A 15,692-nucleotide genomic window follows, 5' to 3' on the forward strand; every position below is an offset into this window, starting at 1 on the left:
ATGGTCTCATTTGATCTGGTCATTCACTTGCGGTCAGCGGTGAGTTGTAGACCTTGGGAAGGTAATTCGATGTAGTGTCTCTTTAATTATAGTATTTAATCAGGGGGCCTACATGGCCGAAGAGGTTTTTATTTGGGCCCTGCACTTTATGTATAATAAAGGGAGGATCTACGTAGACCTGTGATCAGTAAGTATAACACTTTAAAGTATATGGCTTCACAAGAAAAGGAGCCTGTGTAACAAGCGTTTCGTGAGTTTGCCAAACGGGTCAGTACTTCATGTAAGGCCAACGATAAACAACTCCTTTGTTATTGTTTATAACTGAAAATAAACAGTTCACAAGAAAACTTCAAAATACAATCTACGAATGAAGTCTGTTATATCGTTATTATCGATATTTGATTGGAAATATATAGGTTACTCATTTGAAAAAGCCGATGGGCATGGCATTTCCCGCTCAGAAAAACGTATCACAGCGGGATGTTCGGTCGGCGCTCGTAGAACCGTTGTCTTTTCGTGTTTATTAAGCATGCAAGGTATCATGGGAAGGAATTTTAGTCTAGAGAGATATAGGAAGAGAATTTTCCCCTTGAACAAAAAGAAAGACGTATATAAAACAACACGTAAATACACAAAAAAATCTTATCAGTACAAAATCATTGTTTGACGTGACTAAAAGATATTTCTTTACCTTATTGTGCTACTGATTCACTATTTCATTTCCTCTACGGCAGCTATTGGTTTGAGTCGAATGGCAAACAGAACGATATGTCGGCGCTCGTCAATCCCGGTCCTGGGCCAATCAGGGTTGCTTTAAAATTCGATTTTAAGGAAAACTTGTTATCAGTTTTTTAATTCTTAAAAGAGTAGTAAAAAAAGTAAAATCAATTACAATGATTTGGGAGGAAAGATAACAATGATTCGTTTGTTAATAATAAACGTATGCGAAAAATAATTAGTTAGAAGCGCGATATTATCAGAGCAACAGACGTAGCAAATAAGCAACGTGTAAACAAATCAATGGTGCTTTGACAGGAGAAAGGTGCCATAAAAAGATAAAGCAATAACACAATAAACAGAGAAGCAGCCAGAAAGGGCTGTATTCTTACTTGATAAAACGGTTTTTCGAGTAAAAAACTATTTATATATCACAGATCACAGAATATTCCTTTTCTGTTTCACAATTATTCTTAAAAGATGAAAAAAAAATCGGATTATAGAAAAAACATATCATATCATGATCTACATATATTATACAAAAAGTAGGCACACCATCTAACCGAGTTATCCAATTACGAGCTTGCTCTCGAGGGGATGCGAGGACGTATTCATTAACTAAAAAACGATTTCTTCACTTACAACAGTGAAGAAAACTACGTTTGCTTGCTAAGATCTGGGAGCATTTATTTATCGTATCCAAGTTAACGAACGATGGGGCTACACTTAAGAACCTGCGGAAATGAACCAGCAAAAAGCAATGGAAAAACCGGGAGACCGGAAAAAAAAGGTAAACCGGTCTCTAATTGAATGTATTTTTTAAGTTCGAGGACTGATACTTGTACAGGGAGTAGAGGACGCAAAAAGCTAAGCTTGTGTCAAAGTACGGAGTGACTTGAAGTATATAAAGATAAAGAAACCAAACAGTCAAGACGGGAATATCAGATTACGGCGTCTTCTAGAATTGATTCAAGGCAAGTGACTAAATTATCTTATTCAGAGATCAATAAGTTATTGGGGAAAGCAGTCATGATGGGGAGTAACAACAGTACGAAGTCGCAGCCTGAGGAATACGTCGTGTACAACTTAATAATAGATGGAAGCACTGGAGTGAAAATCGCTTTCCACGTCTTCACAATCTCCGTCCTCGTCGCCACGCTATGCGGAAACACCATCGTTATTTCCCTCGTCCTCTTTGACAAACACCTGCGCAACTTTTTCAACATGCTGATTCTGAATCTCGCTGTGTCAGATTTGCTTTGTGGGCTCTTCGCTGCGTTGTTTTACAGTGGAATGATCAAAAGTATTATTAAGGAGAGCCCTATGGGGGATCTAGAAGTGGTGGCATGCCGTGCAGTTCTTTGCGCATCAGGAATATCATCCAAAGTCTCCATCATCACCATTGCCACCATCTCTGTAGAGCGTTACGTGGTGGTAAAACACCCCTTGAGATCGCGAGTGAGGAGGCTGAGTGTGGCAAGGGTAGTGGTGGGTATCTGGTGCCTGGGACTAGTGGCTTCCACGCCTTCGACCATATACTTCACCAACCAGCACCGCAGTCACCGCGAGCAAAGAATGCTGTCGTGCTACCAGGTGACGTCGGCGGAGCTGCCCTCGCAGGTCAGCGTGGCGGCAGAACTCGCGTTCAGTTTCCTCGTGCCTATGGCCGTCATTCTCTACACGTCTTGTCAGGTGAGGGGTTGCGAGGGGGCGTGAAAGGTGAAAGTCCCTTTACAGGGGTGGAGCTAGGATTTTAAAATAGGGGGAGGGATAATGGCCGGATAGTAAGCTTATACAGTAACTGACCCAGTGGGTCTTGGCAGGTCACATAGATATAACAATACTTCATGTTGGATTGGATTTGTCGCAAAGTCAAGCAGGCCAAGGAAAATGGACCGTACCTCTTAATTTTTTTTTACTCAAAAAGGCGGCGGTAGGGGGGGGACATCCCCCCAATCCAATCCCCTGTATCCGCCCTTGCGAAAAAGGGCTTTAAAGCCCTTTTTCTACAAGAAGTTGAACCGTCACTACGTGACGATAAACAATGTTGTAAAATATAAACTTTATATATTCAAACACTATTTATGCTGACTGCAGGGCTAAGGCTCTAATTTATATTAAAACGAATTCCCAATTTCCCAGTAAGTATACAAAATAGACTGTTACAATGTCTTAAAAAATGCTTAAAAAACTATTAAAAATCGCTTGTTCCATATTTCAATATACTTATAGCTGAAGCATTGAAAGCCTAGCTGTGCATTTTAGAACTATTTACTTTTAAGCACTACTCAACTCGTACGAAATCGCGTACGATTTCACAAAAGACTGTTGAGTTCTCACGTGTCCGTAAAATGTAGGAGTGCGCCTTAGTGTGAAAAGGGAGTCTGGACACCAACGTTTTAGATTACCACAGATTTCCCGCGCGCTTGCCCCAGACTATTTTAGACCAAGAAAAACTACGGTCATGATGTAAATGTAAAAGAACATTGTACTGTTTGCAACGTATCAAATAAACACACGTGACATACTTTTTTTCCAGATCATCAAAGCTCTCTGGTGCCAACAAGCGGTCCAAGGCGCAAACCTTGTGGTACTCCGTGCACGAAGGCATGTCACTAAGATAATTATCAGTGTGGCTGTGGCTTTTGATACATTCTACCTGCCATGGGCAATCCTGATGATTCTGCTACTAACTAAGAGAATGAATATATTGAACGATTTACCAATGGCGGTAATGTATGTAGTTACACTTTGTAGCTCTTGTGCAAATCCAATCCTTTACTTGATTAATAGCAGGAGGTTTAGGACGCGCATGAGAAGATTACTATGTTGCGAATGAAAGAATATTAGACTGATACAATATACTGAAGGCAGTAAAAACTTTAGGAATCTCACTTCCTTTACTTGTTCACTAGCAGGAGCTCAATAGTCTCCTATATGCAGTCGTTGTGACCTTACGCAGGACAGAGATCAGACCAACTGCATAAGAGACTAGAGTTCAATGGTCACAAAAAAAGGTATGCTGTTCAGTAATTAGGGCTCAGTCTCCACAAGTCCAGAACAGCTGTGAGGGGGACTGGTAAAGCTCACCTCAGGCAAGTAGCCAAGGGGGGGGACTTTACAGTCAGCTTAAACGGTACCACTATGAATTAGAACATGGTAAATAGGAGAAAATTGTCCGGGTAAATGAACCTTCCTGTTCAAACTTCTGGCTTTAGCCCTTGATGATGTTGTACATGAATGTACAACTATGCAGCAGTTGTCAAAACAATCATGGGAATTTTCTTAACTAAACTGTATACCTGGGGTCAGTCCCTGGAATAGTTGTTCTATTTTCATCTTTCCATTGAGAACATTTGTTCTTATTTGTTCCTTGTGCTTCAATGTGAAAATTATTGTTCTCATCTTTCTTCTGTAAAAATTATCAATCTTTCGGTTTGAATTGAAAAACACAGTACGTTCTATTTGTTCTGACAGCTTTCCTTCCTGAATAAAATAAAATAATCTTTAATTAAAAAATGGAATCAGCAAAGTGATCATGACAACAGTCATGGTGGGGATGGTTGTGATGATTATAATGATGATTTAACAAAAACCTTACCTCATCTTGAAGAGCCTTAACCAAAAACTCCCTAGCCTTGTTCCGCATAGTCTCTGTCTTCAAGTCGCATTTAACGTCAATTGCAGGCTTCTCTTTTTCCTCCTCTACAATAAAATGCTTCCATTTTCTAAAGATTTCTTTTGCAAGTTGACAGACATCTTGACATGTATGCTTTCGTAAGGAGTTGATTGTGTGACCAATTTGTGTTGACAGAAGAACAGCTTTTGATGGGGTTTTGGCCTTCAGTTCTTGCAGTGCAGAGAGGATATCTTCTGGAGTAGATAGGTCACTTTCTAGCTGGAGTTTTAAGCGCTTGACATCTTCTACTACAACGACTTTCTGGAAGTAGAATAAGCATTGCTGGTGTGATAATATTCATAACTTAGTTAAAATATACAATGCAATATAACATCAAGTATTTTCAATTGTAACAATGATAAAGGAGTGGTTGATCAACATTCTTTAAAATGAAGCTAAAAGTCAACCCACTGCGATGGCATTATAGCTTGTGCATCAAGAATTCACTACATTACAGATACCCTCAAGAATGCAGGACACTGTCTCTAGCTGTGATTGGGGGCTGCCGTGCTTTAGACTCCCGCCCCCCACATGAAGGACTTGTCCATACATTTATTTTAATTCAGCCACTTCCCCTCTTGTCAAATGATGACAAACACCATTAGAATTTGTGGTATGGGTTAATTGATTGTTGGATTCTAGTTACGATTAGTTTATTGAGGGCTGAACCAGTTACTTTTCCATTAAGTTTTATTCTTTCAGGGGCCTTTTAGGGTTAGGTTTAGTTTATCAGGAGCTTACTTAGTAACTTTTCAGGTTTCTTAGTTTTATCGGGTCGTTTTAAAGGAAGACCCCCAAAAGTATTCTGAATTATTACTGGGATACCTGTGGTAGCCCAGTTATAAATTGCAACTGTTTTTTTTCCCGTGGTCCCGGAAAATCTGCAATATTTCGCAATACCCCAAGAGCCTTTGCGTCATAGTCAATACTTCGCTTGTTCACTTCAAGACAGGAGATGCGCCATGTTGGATTTGAGATTTCATCCGAGCATTAGCTTATATTTGTGCAGGTAAAAAAGGCAACTTTGGCAATTATATTATTGCAAATGCAATCAAAGCTTTTCTATCTATAATGCTATTGTCCAAATTCATGTCAATTTGAATTTTTACTGCATATTTCCTTCGTCGATTCATGATACGATTAGTTGCAGACCCGACCCGTAGGGCCGTAGAGAAAGAAACAAGTGTTCGGGAGCTTTCTTCAAGGCCAAAATTTGAGGTGCTTTAGCTTTATACACTCAGGAATGAAGTAAAGTTAATTACATTTATTGCTTATATGTGCATTTTGTATTTTGGTGGGAAAACGGCTGATATTGTCAACAAGGTAATGCTAGGGAATGCTGTTGAGACAAAAAATAAATTGTGGCTAATAATCGCAGGTTTATTGAAACAATTTATTTATTACAATACTTACTGCTACTAAATTAAAAAAAAGAGAGTTTGTTTTTTTGTAATATTTCTCATTATTATTGTTCCCCCAATGCTGCTCTTCCTAAGTGATGCTCTAAAATTCGCCATGAATATGCTAATATCTTAAAACATTTTTTGCTTAGTATTCAGATTTTATTACAAACCCTTATAGTTAGAAAATAGCAAGGTCTCCAGTGGGAGACCGGAGTTCCAAGAAAGGAAGAAGCAGCTCCCATTTGTGTCTATATATCTGTCTTCACATCTGTTTCTATATTTTTTTAAATTTCACAGCAAATACACCCAAGGAATGTTTGGCCATAGCCCCCCTTGTTACATCCATGGTATTCTAGAAGTTAACCAGATAGGCGTAGTCTTTCCTGAAGGAGTAATTCAAACAGCACCAGAAATATAGGGCCAGCTCATTGTCTCACAAGAGTAGCTGTTGGAAAACAACTTGGTGGACTAAATATATCTTTTGACTTTCCAGATTATTTGTTTGAAAATTGCTGTATCCGAAAAACTGTTTTGACCCCCCCCCCCCCCCCCCCCAAATGTGCTATCACTTATAACAATTTTCAAACACATTTTCTATGACAGTGCTCTGCTGTGGATTATATCTCTTTCTATGTAGTTTGTGTATGCTAGTGTATGCTCTCTACACTGCTGTATGATAGCATTTGGTAGAAATTTACACTATAAAAGATAGGACAATCAGTCATGTCCACTTTCATGGTGAGTCCCCCCCCCCAATCAAACCTGGAGAGTTGGTGCTTCTTACCATTCTTGCCCCAATCAGTAGTGTTATGATATGGCATTTATAATATAACTCAAGATTTTACAAATGTTTTTAGTATATCCAGGCGGTATCATTATGGCCAAAAATATTGTCATACATATACACAGGTAACCCATCAGGTATCCCAGTCAACCCTGCGCGCAGGGTCTTGTTTTTGTCATTGTGTGCAATTTACTTACAATCAATTGTAATTTTTATCAAAAACAAAAAAAGGACGACATAAAAAACATTATTTCCTTTAATGAAATCGTAGTAGCAACATAAGCTAGATAGAACAGAGTAACATACAGTATTTTAGATAGATTTTAGATAGATGAGCTAGGCGATGGTCACTACATACTTATACTTGCTTTTGTATGCAATAAACAAATCGAATGATTTAAGGTTTAGAGTTAGGTGAATCATTGTTCTTACCGGTAAAGATTCTATGGTAACTTGCTTTGTTTTTGGTGGAGACTTTTCTCGTATCCTCTCTGGTCTTGGTTCACGACTTCTTCGTACGATAAACTTATCCATTTCACCGCGCTCTTGTTTGAAAAAAATAAACATTTGCCGAGTGACCGCGCTGAAGCCTGGTTACTAAGTTTTCGCAAACAGGAATACCGTGTTCTGAATCATGACAAACAAAAAACGAAAAGGTAACAAAAGGGGTCTATTTTTATTGCAAACAGCATGATACTGTTTCCAGTTGTGGAATTTTGTAAAGCTATTCGTCCCGGAAACCCCCTTCAAACCCGACGAAATAATAGTCTGGTCACGCGAATAGTCCGATTAAAAAGAGGAGTTTAAAGCTCCCGTTGGCGAATAAGAACAGCGGGTATTTTTTAGGTATTTTTTAAGAGGTATTTTAGAATATCCTGACGATTACCCCTATCCCTTTTACCCTGAAGAACTCCCCTCCCCCAAAGTTCATTGTAGATACAATTGCAGGTTGCAGTTAATAATCCTTAGTAAAGGCCATCAAGGCGAGACACAGCGACAAAGCAGTCCTCACAGACCAGATTTTCTCCCTCGCGGCGCCAGCTTTGACGGTAGGCACCACGTTGGTCGGGTCTTGGTCATTTGGGCAGAAAGGGTTATAGGGGTCCAGCGGGGCAACCATGGATGCCTGGCAGTGCTCTTTGGATACTTTTAAATCGCATCTCTTACTCTCCGCAAGCAAGCTTAGAAACAAGAAATTATTCGGTTATTTTTGTTAGATTGCAATTATCCCTGTAGACTTCCCATCTGTCGTCTGCCTACCTACCTCTATGTAGCCTGCCATTCAGGCGTTTACCCGGTGTTTTTATAGCGAAAAATCAGCCTCGAGCTTTTCGTATCCGCCATTTTGCTCAAAATCAAAGATGGCGGCTACGGAACGGTCGAGGCTGGTTTTCGCTAGAAACACCGGGTAAACGCCTGAATGGCAGGCTAGCCTCAATGTCTGTCAATATCCGTCAATATCAATAGCCATAAAAACAGTTAGGAATAAAAACAACTTACCTGCATAGAGCTGGGTCTGTTCTATTCGCCCGGAACTTAGCGAAGAATCCCTCGTTGCATTTTCTACTTTTCTCGACTAACTTGTCCCTGTCACACGGAACAAGTGCTTTCAGCATTGGTGAAATTTGGGTTCTATTGACGGCCTCGCCGAGTTGCACTCCGCAGTATGTAACGTCAAGATTATAAGAGCTTAGCATAAGGGAGAAAACCTTCTCTATCTCTGTTCTTAAGCCAGGCATCTGCTGCAGCAGAGTCCCAAAACACTTTTGGAAGACGATGTCGTGCGCACATGTAGTCATGTTCTTATACAACACGCTTCAAATTAAAAGAAAGAGCGGCAAAGTTAGTGTGAAAAAGATTGGACATAGGCTGTACATGCTTTGATAGCTCTTGAGGGGAATACGTGGTGGGCAGAGGGCGGGGTTGGGTTGGGGACCCTCGACTTTTCTGTACACGATTTTTTTAGTCTTAAAGATCGGACAACGGCATTCCTTGTTTTAGGGGCATAAGCGTCGGGCAAAGGGTGGGTTGGGATTAGGTGAGAAAGATTACGCTGTACAGTGTTTATTCAACACGCAATAATGAATTTAGTATGAACAAGGTTGGGTTAAACAATGCTGTGAACGCAGGGCCGCGTGTGTCCTTGTGCTACGGCACAAGTGCCAAGTAGCTTCATGTAGTCACGATCTTATTCAGCCTAGTCCCAGGCGTAAGACAGCGCTTTGGCTCTGTGTCGAGTTCACCCACAGAACGGGGATATGATTTCCTGTGACATCACAACTATTACCGACCACAGAAACCCCAAGAAGAAACCCGGGTAAGAGGGCAGGGGACTAGGGACTAGGCTAGCTCTTCGTGAATTAAAAAAAAAAGAACAAGAAAACAAATCAATTTGGATAACTCTATGGCGAATTTAAAGATTGAAATGGGGGAGGGTAGTAGGGTAGGTATGGAATTAGCCCGGTTTTTGAAGGGGAATACTAATTTTGAGGGTGAATACTTAATATGCGGTCAGTTCCGACGGCCGTCGTATAGTACAGCTGCGACGGCCAATCATAGACGGTTATTCTATTCCGACGGCCGTCGTACGATGGCTATTCATTTCCGACGTACGTTGCATCTATTCTATTCCTACGGCCGTCGAAGGACGGCTATTCAGTTCCGACGGCCAATTCATCCGGTGAACTTTAAACATAACCTGCCTATATTACTACCAAACGTGGTCTCAAGTCACAGTTAGACTCAAAGAAAATAGCCGTGAAAAAAAAGTCTCTGATTGAATGATAGGGAAAGCGATGCGACGAAGTGGAGAAAGTAAAAAAAAAGAAGATGCTGAATATATTGACGAAAAAAATGCTTGTTTTCGAGCACCATGTATTAGAATAACAAGATCAAATACTGAGATGACAAGACTGTAAACAAAAAGACGGGCTAATCTTATAATTTATTAAGACAATAAATAACACATCTTTATAAAATAAATATATTCAGCATCTTCTTTTTCCCTACTTCCTCCACATCGTCGCATCGCTTTCCCTATCATTCAATCAGAGACTTTTTTTCACTGCTATTTTCTTTGACTCTAACTGTGACTTGAGACCACGTTTGGTAGTAATATAGGCAGGTTATGTTTAACGTTCAACGGCTGAATTGGCCGTCGGAACTGAAAAGCCGTCCTTCGACGGCCGTCGGAATAGAATAGATGCGACGTACGTCGGAACTGAATAGCCATCGTACGACGGTCGTCGTAATAGAATAACCGTCTATGGTTGGCTGTCGCAGCTGGACTATACGACGGCCGTCGGAACTGACCGCAAGATAATGTATTCACCCCCAAAATTAGTATTCTCCTTCAAAAACCGGGCTGATTCCATACCTACCCTACTACTGGGGAGGGGATTAAGAAGTGAGGGAGGGGGGATGGACATTTAATTTTGTCAGCCACCGCCTTGTCCCAATAAAAGAAACAACGTTTTTACAATTGTAATCATGGTATTCAGATGTCACCTACTTTCATAAATAAAATAAGATAGTCCAATTTAGTGTCTCACTGTTTTAGCGTTTCATTTCAATCCACATATTTAGCAATATCATATTTAGCATAATCAGAGTACTGTAAACATGTTTAGAATGTTTGTATGGATAGAGCAGAAGGTACTGTCTTTGGCCTATTAGCATTCTAAGATCACGTGACAGGCAGTGAGTGATTGACAGACTGAACTGTACCTGCAGTTTGCACCAGGATCCGAAGCCATGCCACCAATGAACTGCCGCTGACACACAGCTACATCCTTCATCACCATAGACTGGTCGCACTGCGCATGCGCTGAACCTAAACCTACAGCACACGCATATCTGTACATTTAACCTTGTTTTTTTTTTTACACAAACATTTTCACTTTCTAAAGTGCGATTAAATTTGTAAAAAAAAAAAAAAAATGTAACGGCAACAGTTATTACATCAACACTGAATAAAACTCCCTAGCCACAGGGAACCCGAGAGGTCCACATTGCTACATACGGGACAATAAGAGGTTTTAAAAAGCTAATTAAATAAGTGAATAGGAAGGTTTGAGAAATTGCTAACCGGTCTATAGAGCGTGATGGAAGAATCGATTTTCTCTGTACACTAAGTTTTGATTGTAAGGCTTTTTAATACAAAATGTCAGACACAATCTGGTGTTACAAGCCTTTTTGATAGAATAAAAACCGATAGACCGAAATTCAACTGGCGGATTATTGTTTTTTCGTTTCTAGATAGGAAAAAAGTGTAGTAAGTGAGAAATTCGCTTCCATCGCACACCTGTACTTGTACAATAACAAACATGGCCCGCACTCTAGTATATTTTTAAAAATGCACCTGGAATCAAACTTACACACAGCAAAGGCGGCCAGAACAAGAATCCGACTTCTCATGATTATCGGTTGCTGAATGCAATGTGACCTGTCTGCCAAGGAAGACCAACTTATGTATATAGCACGATTTGCTATTCAAAGCAATGAACGCCGGATAAAATATAGATATGGATTTATATTCAATTTGAATTTCAAATTTACACACAAAATGAAACGCGCATAGCAGGTGTTTTATATAATACGAGACAAAGAGTCACATCTATTTACTTAATGTAATGCAATCCTTTGGACTGTCAACCCAATGTGATAGGCCTATAGCGGATCCAGGGGGTGTTAACTTTCCTTACTTCGGCTGCCAACTGAGGGGGAAGGGATGATATTGACAGGGCTCTGAAGGGTTTGACCTCTCAGGGCTACAAAATCTAAAGAAGACGGGACATGCTCCTCCGGATACATTTATGGCGTTTGATAATTACAAATTGAAACGCTCATTTCAAATTTAATGCTAAATTACTCATCATTACTTCTATTACACGAGAATGTAAAAGTTGGAAGTAACTTTTATCATTAGAAACGTGAAAATATCAAATATGTTGATATTTCATCTAGAAATGTGATTTGTATTTTTGCTAAACTACATTAAGAAATCCATCTTACGTATACCGTATGGGCCTGTTTGGCGGGGGGGACGGGGGCTTAGTTTTAGGGCTTCTACAGTGCCGTAGCAGGACTCGAAATATCGCGGGGGGGGCACAATACAGAAACATTAAGGAAATATTGGGGGGGGGCACAGCCACACCCGACTGGTCATTTCCTTATAATTTTTTAAAACAAATTGGGGGGCACGTGTCTCCAGTGCCCCACCCCCTGCTACGTTCTAAGAGGAGTGGTTCCAAAAAGATGGCTTCTAAGAGGGGTGGTTCGAAAAAAATGGCTTCTAAGAGAGGTGGTTTCAAAAAGATATATTACAATGGTTAAACCATCACCAATAGAGTATGGTGACATCACACATTATTTCTAGAATAACCGTGAAGTACGTGATTAACTTGTTGATATTTGTTTAGATTTCTTAAATACAATTTAGTGGGCGAAAGTTGATGGAAGAATGCTCATTTCCTTGTTGTTCAGTAGAGTTTATTGTGCGACAAAATCTAGACAAAGATATTGGGTCGACAGAGATACGAGACAAACCATGGGGGACTTGTACTTGTGACTTTTTGTGTGGCAAGCTTTCTCTCCTATTTTCATTTAAAGATTTTTATTTTTTCGTGGCCCCTAAGCATTTCTGTGTTTATTTTGACGTGGGTCACGTGATTGCTTATTGCAAGTCGCCTATTAGCCTCCGCATGAGAAAACAGGGGAATCCTCGGGAGTTTGTCCAAATGTCCGCAATTTCTTTGACAAGATATCCACTTAACGGGTAAAAAAAAGGGAATTCTAATTTTTCAAGATTCGAGAATTCACTGTAAACTGATCTGACATAAATTGCAATGACTACAAAATTGCTCCGTAGCAGTTTTTTGTGGAATATAGAAGAACCACGTTTTTCAACCTTATCATACTCCTTATCACAGTATCACAAGCTAATTTTTGTGATACATGATCAAAATGTACTTATTAACATGAAGTATAATTTTCTACCGAACCAGAAGACTCGTCCTCGGACTGAGAACTCCTCTGTGACATCCCACTCATGGGGCTTGGTGTAAATGAGTTAAAATCAATCAATTCGAAGTCCTCCATTGACTGCCTTCTCCATACCGGGGTCGAATTCCGTGTACTCTCAGATTTCCCATTATTTTCTTGATTCTCTTTGATTACTTTCACAATAAAGTGGAGTTGTGGGTGATCACTGTAAGTGCACGTCTTGGTCGCCACCCGCCCGCGATTGTTGATTGATAGGTACCATCCGTGGCCGTGTTTATCCGAGTGGCAAGTGCGTATAAGGGTGTAGAAATTCTTCCCGGTCAACTCTCTGAAGACACACTCCTTGCGTTCCGAGTTCTGAAAGGGATAGGTATTATGAGTGTCTTTTAAATGAACTCAAATATCTATGAGTAAGTATTAAGATCTTTTAAGTGATACAACGGAATTCAAAGTTATGATTACTACGTTTCTAGATCTCGTTAGATTAGTTGCCCAGGGACCTGCTCGGTTTTTATGTCACGTGAGTTCACATGCCTTGGGTGAACACATACGACTGTTGTCACAGCTGCAACCTATGTAAGTTTGCTTGGTTTGGGTTTATTTACTTTAATATCGACTCTATTCTTTTTTACAGAGGTCCTAATTGTTGTTTAATTTTATTTTTTAATTTTGACCAATTCAGTTATGCTAATGATGAGAAATATCATTCCGTTTTGTTTACAGGGTCACAAGTCTATTTCAACTCCGTGTGTTAGTTCTGTATTTCAGTAAACTAATGTATCTTCCCGTTTCCGCTCATGGCATTTTGATTATCACCATATACCCTTAATATGAATAATATTTTTTTCTGGAAGTACTTTTAGGTTGCACGCTTCGTAAACTCATTAATTGATGAAGATACATCTTGCTCTGTTCGCACATAGCAAACGATAGCTACTAATGATGATCATACCGATGTGAATATCTTGCCCTGGTTGTCCACCGCAAGGTATTTGTCTGCTGCATGTCCACCAATCGCTATTAGGTCTGGACCGACTGACAAGAACTCTAGCACACCTACAAACAAACAAAATATTAGCACTAGCAGAGCAGATAGCAGAGAGACAAGAACTCTAGCACACCTACAAACAAACAAAATATTAGCACTAGCAGAGCAGATAGCAGAGAGACAAGAACTCTAGCACACCTACAAACAAACAAAATATTAGCACTAGCAGAGTAGATAGCAGAGAGACAAGAACTCTAGCACACCTACAAACAAACAAAATATTAGCACTAGCAGAGTAGATAGCAGAGAGACAAGAACTCTAGCACACCTACAAACAAACAAAATATTAGCACTAGCAGAGCAGATAGCAGAGAGACAAGAACTCTAGCACACCTACAAACAAACAAAATATTAGCACTAGCAGAGCAGATAGCAGAGAGACAAGAACTCTAGCACACCTACAAACAAACAAAATATTAGCACTAGCAGAGTAGATAGCAGAGAGACAAGAACTCTAGCACACCTACAAACAAACAAAATATTAGCACTAGCAGAGCAGATAGCAGAGTCAGAGAAAACAGAGCAATGCAACACTATCCCCTTACCCCAGGGGTAATTTGCAACAAAGATAACCACAACCCCTTACCCTGCAACAAATATAGCAGTAACCCCTTACCACAGGTGTAAACTACAACAAATAAAGCAACACCACTTTTACCACAGGTATCCTGCAACACTCTATCATAAAATGTCTCTGTCGGTGGACGAATCTTTAACCAACTGTTGATCGGTTTATTTATTCATATAGTGAGGTCCAACAACACACCATACACCCTGACAGCCCCGGGCTCGCACTGTCGCATATCGTTTGGAAATAACGTGTAGTCAATGAGCCTTTTTTTTTGGGGGGGGGGGGGGGGGGGAGGGGGTTGAATATTGAGCGTACATCTCTGAAAAAAAGGAATTCTAAAAAAATGCGAACACCACATATTTGCGCCATACGAAATATTTCAGATTTCTTATCAAAATCTGATTTTGTTTCTGATATCTAGATCTTTCTGAGCTCTATAAATTCGGGAGATATTAAAATTAAGATTGTCAGAGTGGAAAACTCGTGCCGCCAATTTCAAGATATAAAGCTCCTAACAAATTACATGTCGGTACCGGGATCTGAGTGCTAAATCAGGACTGATCTTTTCCGGTCTTCCAAGTGACTTCTAGATGTCAATAAAGATCGTTATTTTATTGCAGTCTTCTTGTACTTTAGTTTGAATTGGTAATTTCAGTCCACGGTCCTTTCGACTTCTACTCCGTTTTTCCCTTGGCAGAAATTATCAGTACAACGGCTGTACATGCGAATACTGTAAGTGTTTTGTTCATTATGCGGTGCATATGCTAGGTATAATGACTGCTTTGGCTAATGACTAAAATTGTAATCCTGATTTGCTCCGAGCGTCAGACAAGCCATTAGAATAAAATCACAAGACCAATTCTGTTAAATTTCCATTTTACAAAGAAGAAAACTTTAATATTTCATGTTTCAAAATTCAATAACAAATTAGTGAGTCATTTTGATGAGATGTTAAAAAAGCATTTTTCATCCCTTAAAAAAAGATATAATTTATGTTGAAAGTGAAAGGTAAAAGCTGTGTTATTGAATGATAAGCTAGACTTACTATTTGGACTTGAGCCGTCCCTAGTGCAGCCAACCTCGCCATTTGGGAATATCTCAAGGTAATATCCATTTTTTGCCAGCAGCTGCCGCTTACGAGTATACTTCCTCAGTGAAGGCAGAGTCTCAGAAAATCGCGCCTGGCTCATCTCTCTCAGAGACTCACTTGACATTGTTAATTATTTTCTACTAATTTCTTGCAAAATTGAATGTATTCTCAAGTAGTGTTGAACTCTAAAGACATGAAAAGGTTGCGATGGCTATTTTTTCATTAAGTCATTCTCAGGTTAGCAAATCCCCGTGTTTATGTTTGGGTTAGTCAGCCAATAAATATGTGGCAGATACGTGACGTCTCTCAACTCACCACAACGGGTTGCTTGGAGACACGTTATTTATGAGTATATCTATATCTTTCTAAAGGCTAAAAATCACAAAGCAAATTTAGA

General features: G+C 39.8%; 3 protein-coding genes and 1 long non-coding RNA gene across 6 annotated transcripts; 2 read left to right on the plus strand and 2 right to left on the minus strand.

Moving 5' to 3' along the window:
* Nucleotides 1-924: 924 nt before the first annotated feature.
* On the plus strand, nucleotides 925-3,608 carry LOC5503912 (neuropeptide FF receptor 1). Its single transcript, XM_032372182.2, has 2 exons — nucleotides 925-2,409; nucleotides 3,257-3,608. The coding sequence occupies exons 1-2, from the start codon at nucleotides 1,747-1,749 to the stop codon at nucleotides 3,554-3,556; spliced, it is 963 nt and encodes a 320-aa protein (XP_032228073.1). The 5' UTR covers nucleotides 925-1,746; the 3' UTR covers nucleotides 3,557-3,608.
* On the minus strand, nucleotides 2,762-11,117 carry LOC116611705 (transcription elongation factor A N-terminal and central domain-containing protein 2). Of its 3 annotated transcripts, XM_048731613.1 has the most exons (6): nucleotides 10,960-11,112; nucleotides 10,310-10,421; nucleotides 8,084-8,398; nucleotides 7,016-7,764; nucleotides 4,319-4,657; nucleotides 2,762-4,203 (listed from the first exon to the last, which is right to left on the minus strand). In XM_048731613.1, exons 4-6 carry the CDS (start codon nucleotides 7,148-7,150, stop codon nucleotides 4,003-4,005), a joined length of 675 nt encoding a protein of 224 aa, XP_048587570.1. In that variant the 5' UTR covers nucleotides 7,151-7,764; nucleotides 8,084-8,398; nucleotides 10,310-10,421; nucleotides 10,960-11,112; the 3' UTR covers nucleotides 2,762-4,002. The 3 variants fall into 3 exon arrangements, 2 of the variants coding, with proteins under 2 accessions (XP_048587570.1, XP_032228077.2); XR_007312585.1 differs by lacking the exon at nucleotides 2,762-4,203 and having other exon boundaries at nucleotides 4,426-4,657; nucleotides 10,960-11,117; XM_032372186.2 differs by lacking the exons at nucleotides 2,762-4,203; nucleotides 4,319-4,657 and having other exon boundaries at nucleotides 6,826-7,764; nucleotides 10,960-11,117.
* LOC125570239 lies at nucleotides 4,657-6,291 on the plus strand. The gene is made up of 2 exons (XR_007312587.1): nucleotides 4,657-5,614; nucleotides 6,097-6,291. It is a non-coding gene; the product is annotated as an uncharacterized LOC125570239 (long non-coding RNA).
* A 939-nt stretch (nucleotides 11,118-12,056) lies between the features above and the next one.
* On the minus strand, nucleotides 12,057-15,617 carry LOC5503916 (fibroblast growth factor 1). Its single transcript, XM_001624805.3, has 3 exons — nucleotides 15,251-15,617; nucleotides 13,539-13,642; nucleotides 12,057-12,943 (listed from the first exon to the last, which is right to left on the minus strand). The coding sequence occupies exons 1-3, from the start codon at nucleotides 15,417-15,419 to the stop codon at nucleotides 12,557-12,559; spliced, it is 660 nt and encodes a 219-aa protein (XP_001624855.2). The 5' UTR covers nucleotides 15,420-15,617; the 3' UTR covers nucleotides 12,057-12,556.
* Nucleotides 15,618-15,692: the final 75 nt, after the last annotated feature.

This window comes from Nematostella vectensis, chromosome 1 (assembly GCF_932526225.1).
Source record: "Nematostella vectensis chromosome 1, jaNemVect1.1, whole genome shotgun sequence".
In the NCBI taxonomy this organism is placed as follows: domain Eukaryota; kingdom Metazoa; phylum Cnidaria; class Anthozoa; order Actiniaria; family Edwardsiidae; genus Nematostella; species Nematostella vectensis.

Excerpts from the sequence above, each read along its gene's own strand:
- LOC5503912 (XM_032372182.2), top strand. The coding sequence starts at position 1,747 with ATGATGGGGAGTAACAACAGTACGAAGTCGCAGCCTGAGGAATACGTC. Across the intron at positions 2,410-3,256 it reads TTCTCTACACGTCTTGTCAG|ATCATCAAAGCTCTCTGGTG; the intron begins GTGAGGGGTTGC and ends CTTTTTTTCCAG.
- LOC116611705 (XM_032372186.2), bottom strand. The coding sequence starts at position 10,999 with ATGAGAAGTCGGATTCTTGTTCTGGCCGCCTTTGCTGTGT. Across the intron at positions 10,422-10,959 it reads TCTGGCCGCCTTTGCTGTGT|GTTTAGGTTCAGCGCATGCG; the intron begins GTAAGTTTGATT and ends CGTGTGCTGTAG. Across the intron at positions 8,399-10,309 it reads GATCCTGGTGCAAACTGCAG|CGTGTTGTATAAGAACATGA; the intron begins GTACAGTTCAGT and ends TTTAATTTGAAG.
- LOC5503916 (XM_001624805.3), bottom strand. The coding sequence starts at position 15,419 with ATGTCAAGTGAGTCTCTGAGAGAGATGAGCCAGGCGCGATTTTCTGAG. Across the intron at positions 13,643-15,250 it reads GGACGGCTCAAGTCCAAATA|GTGTGCTAGAGTTCTTGTCA; the intron begins GTAAGTCTAGCT and ends GTTTGTTTGTAG. Across the intron at positions 12,944-13,538 it reads AGGGCAAGATATTCACATCG|AACTCGGAACGCAAGGAGTG; the intron begins GTATGATCATCA and ends TATCCCTTTCAG.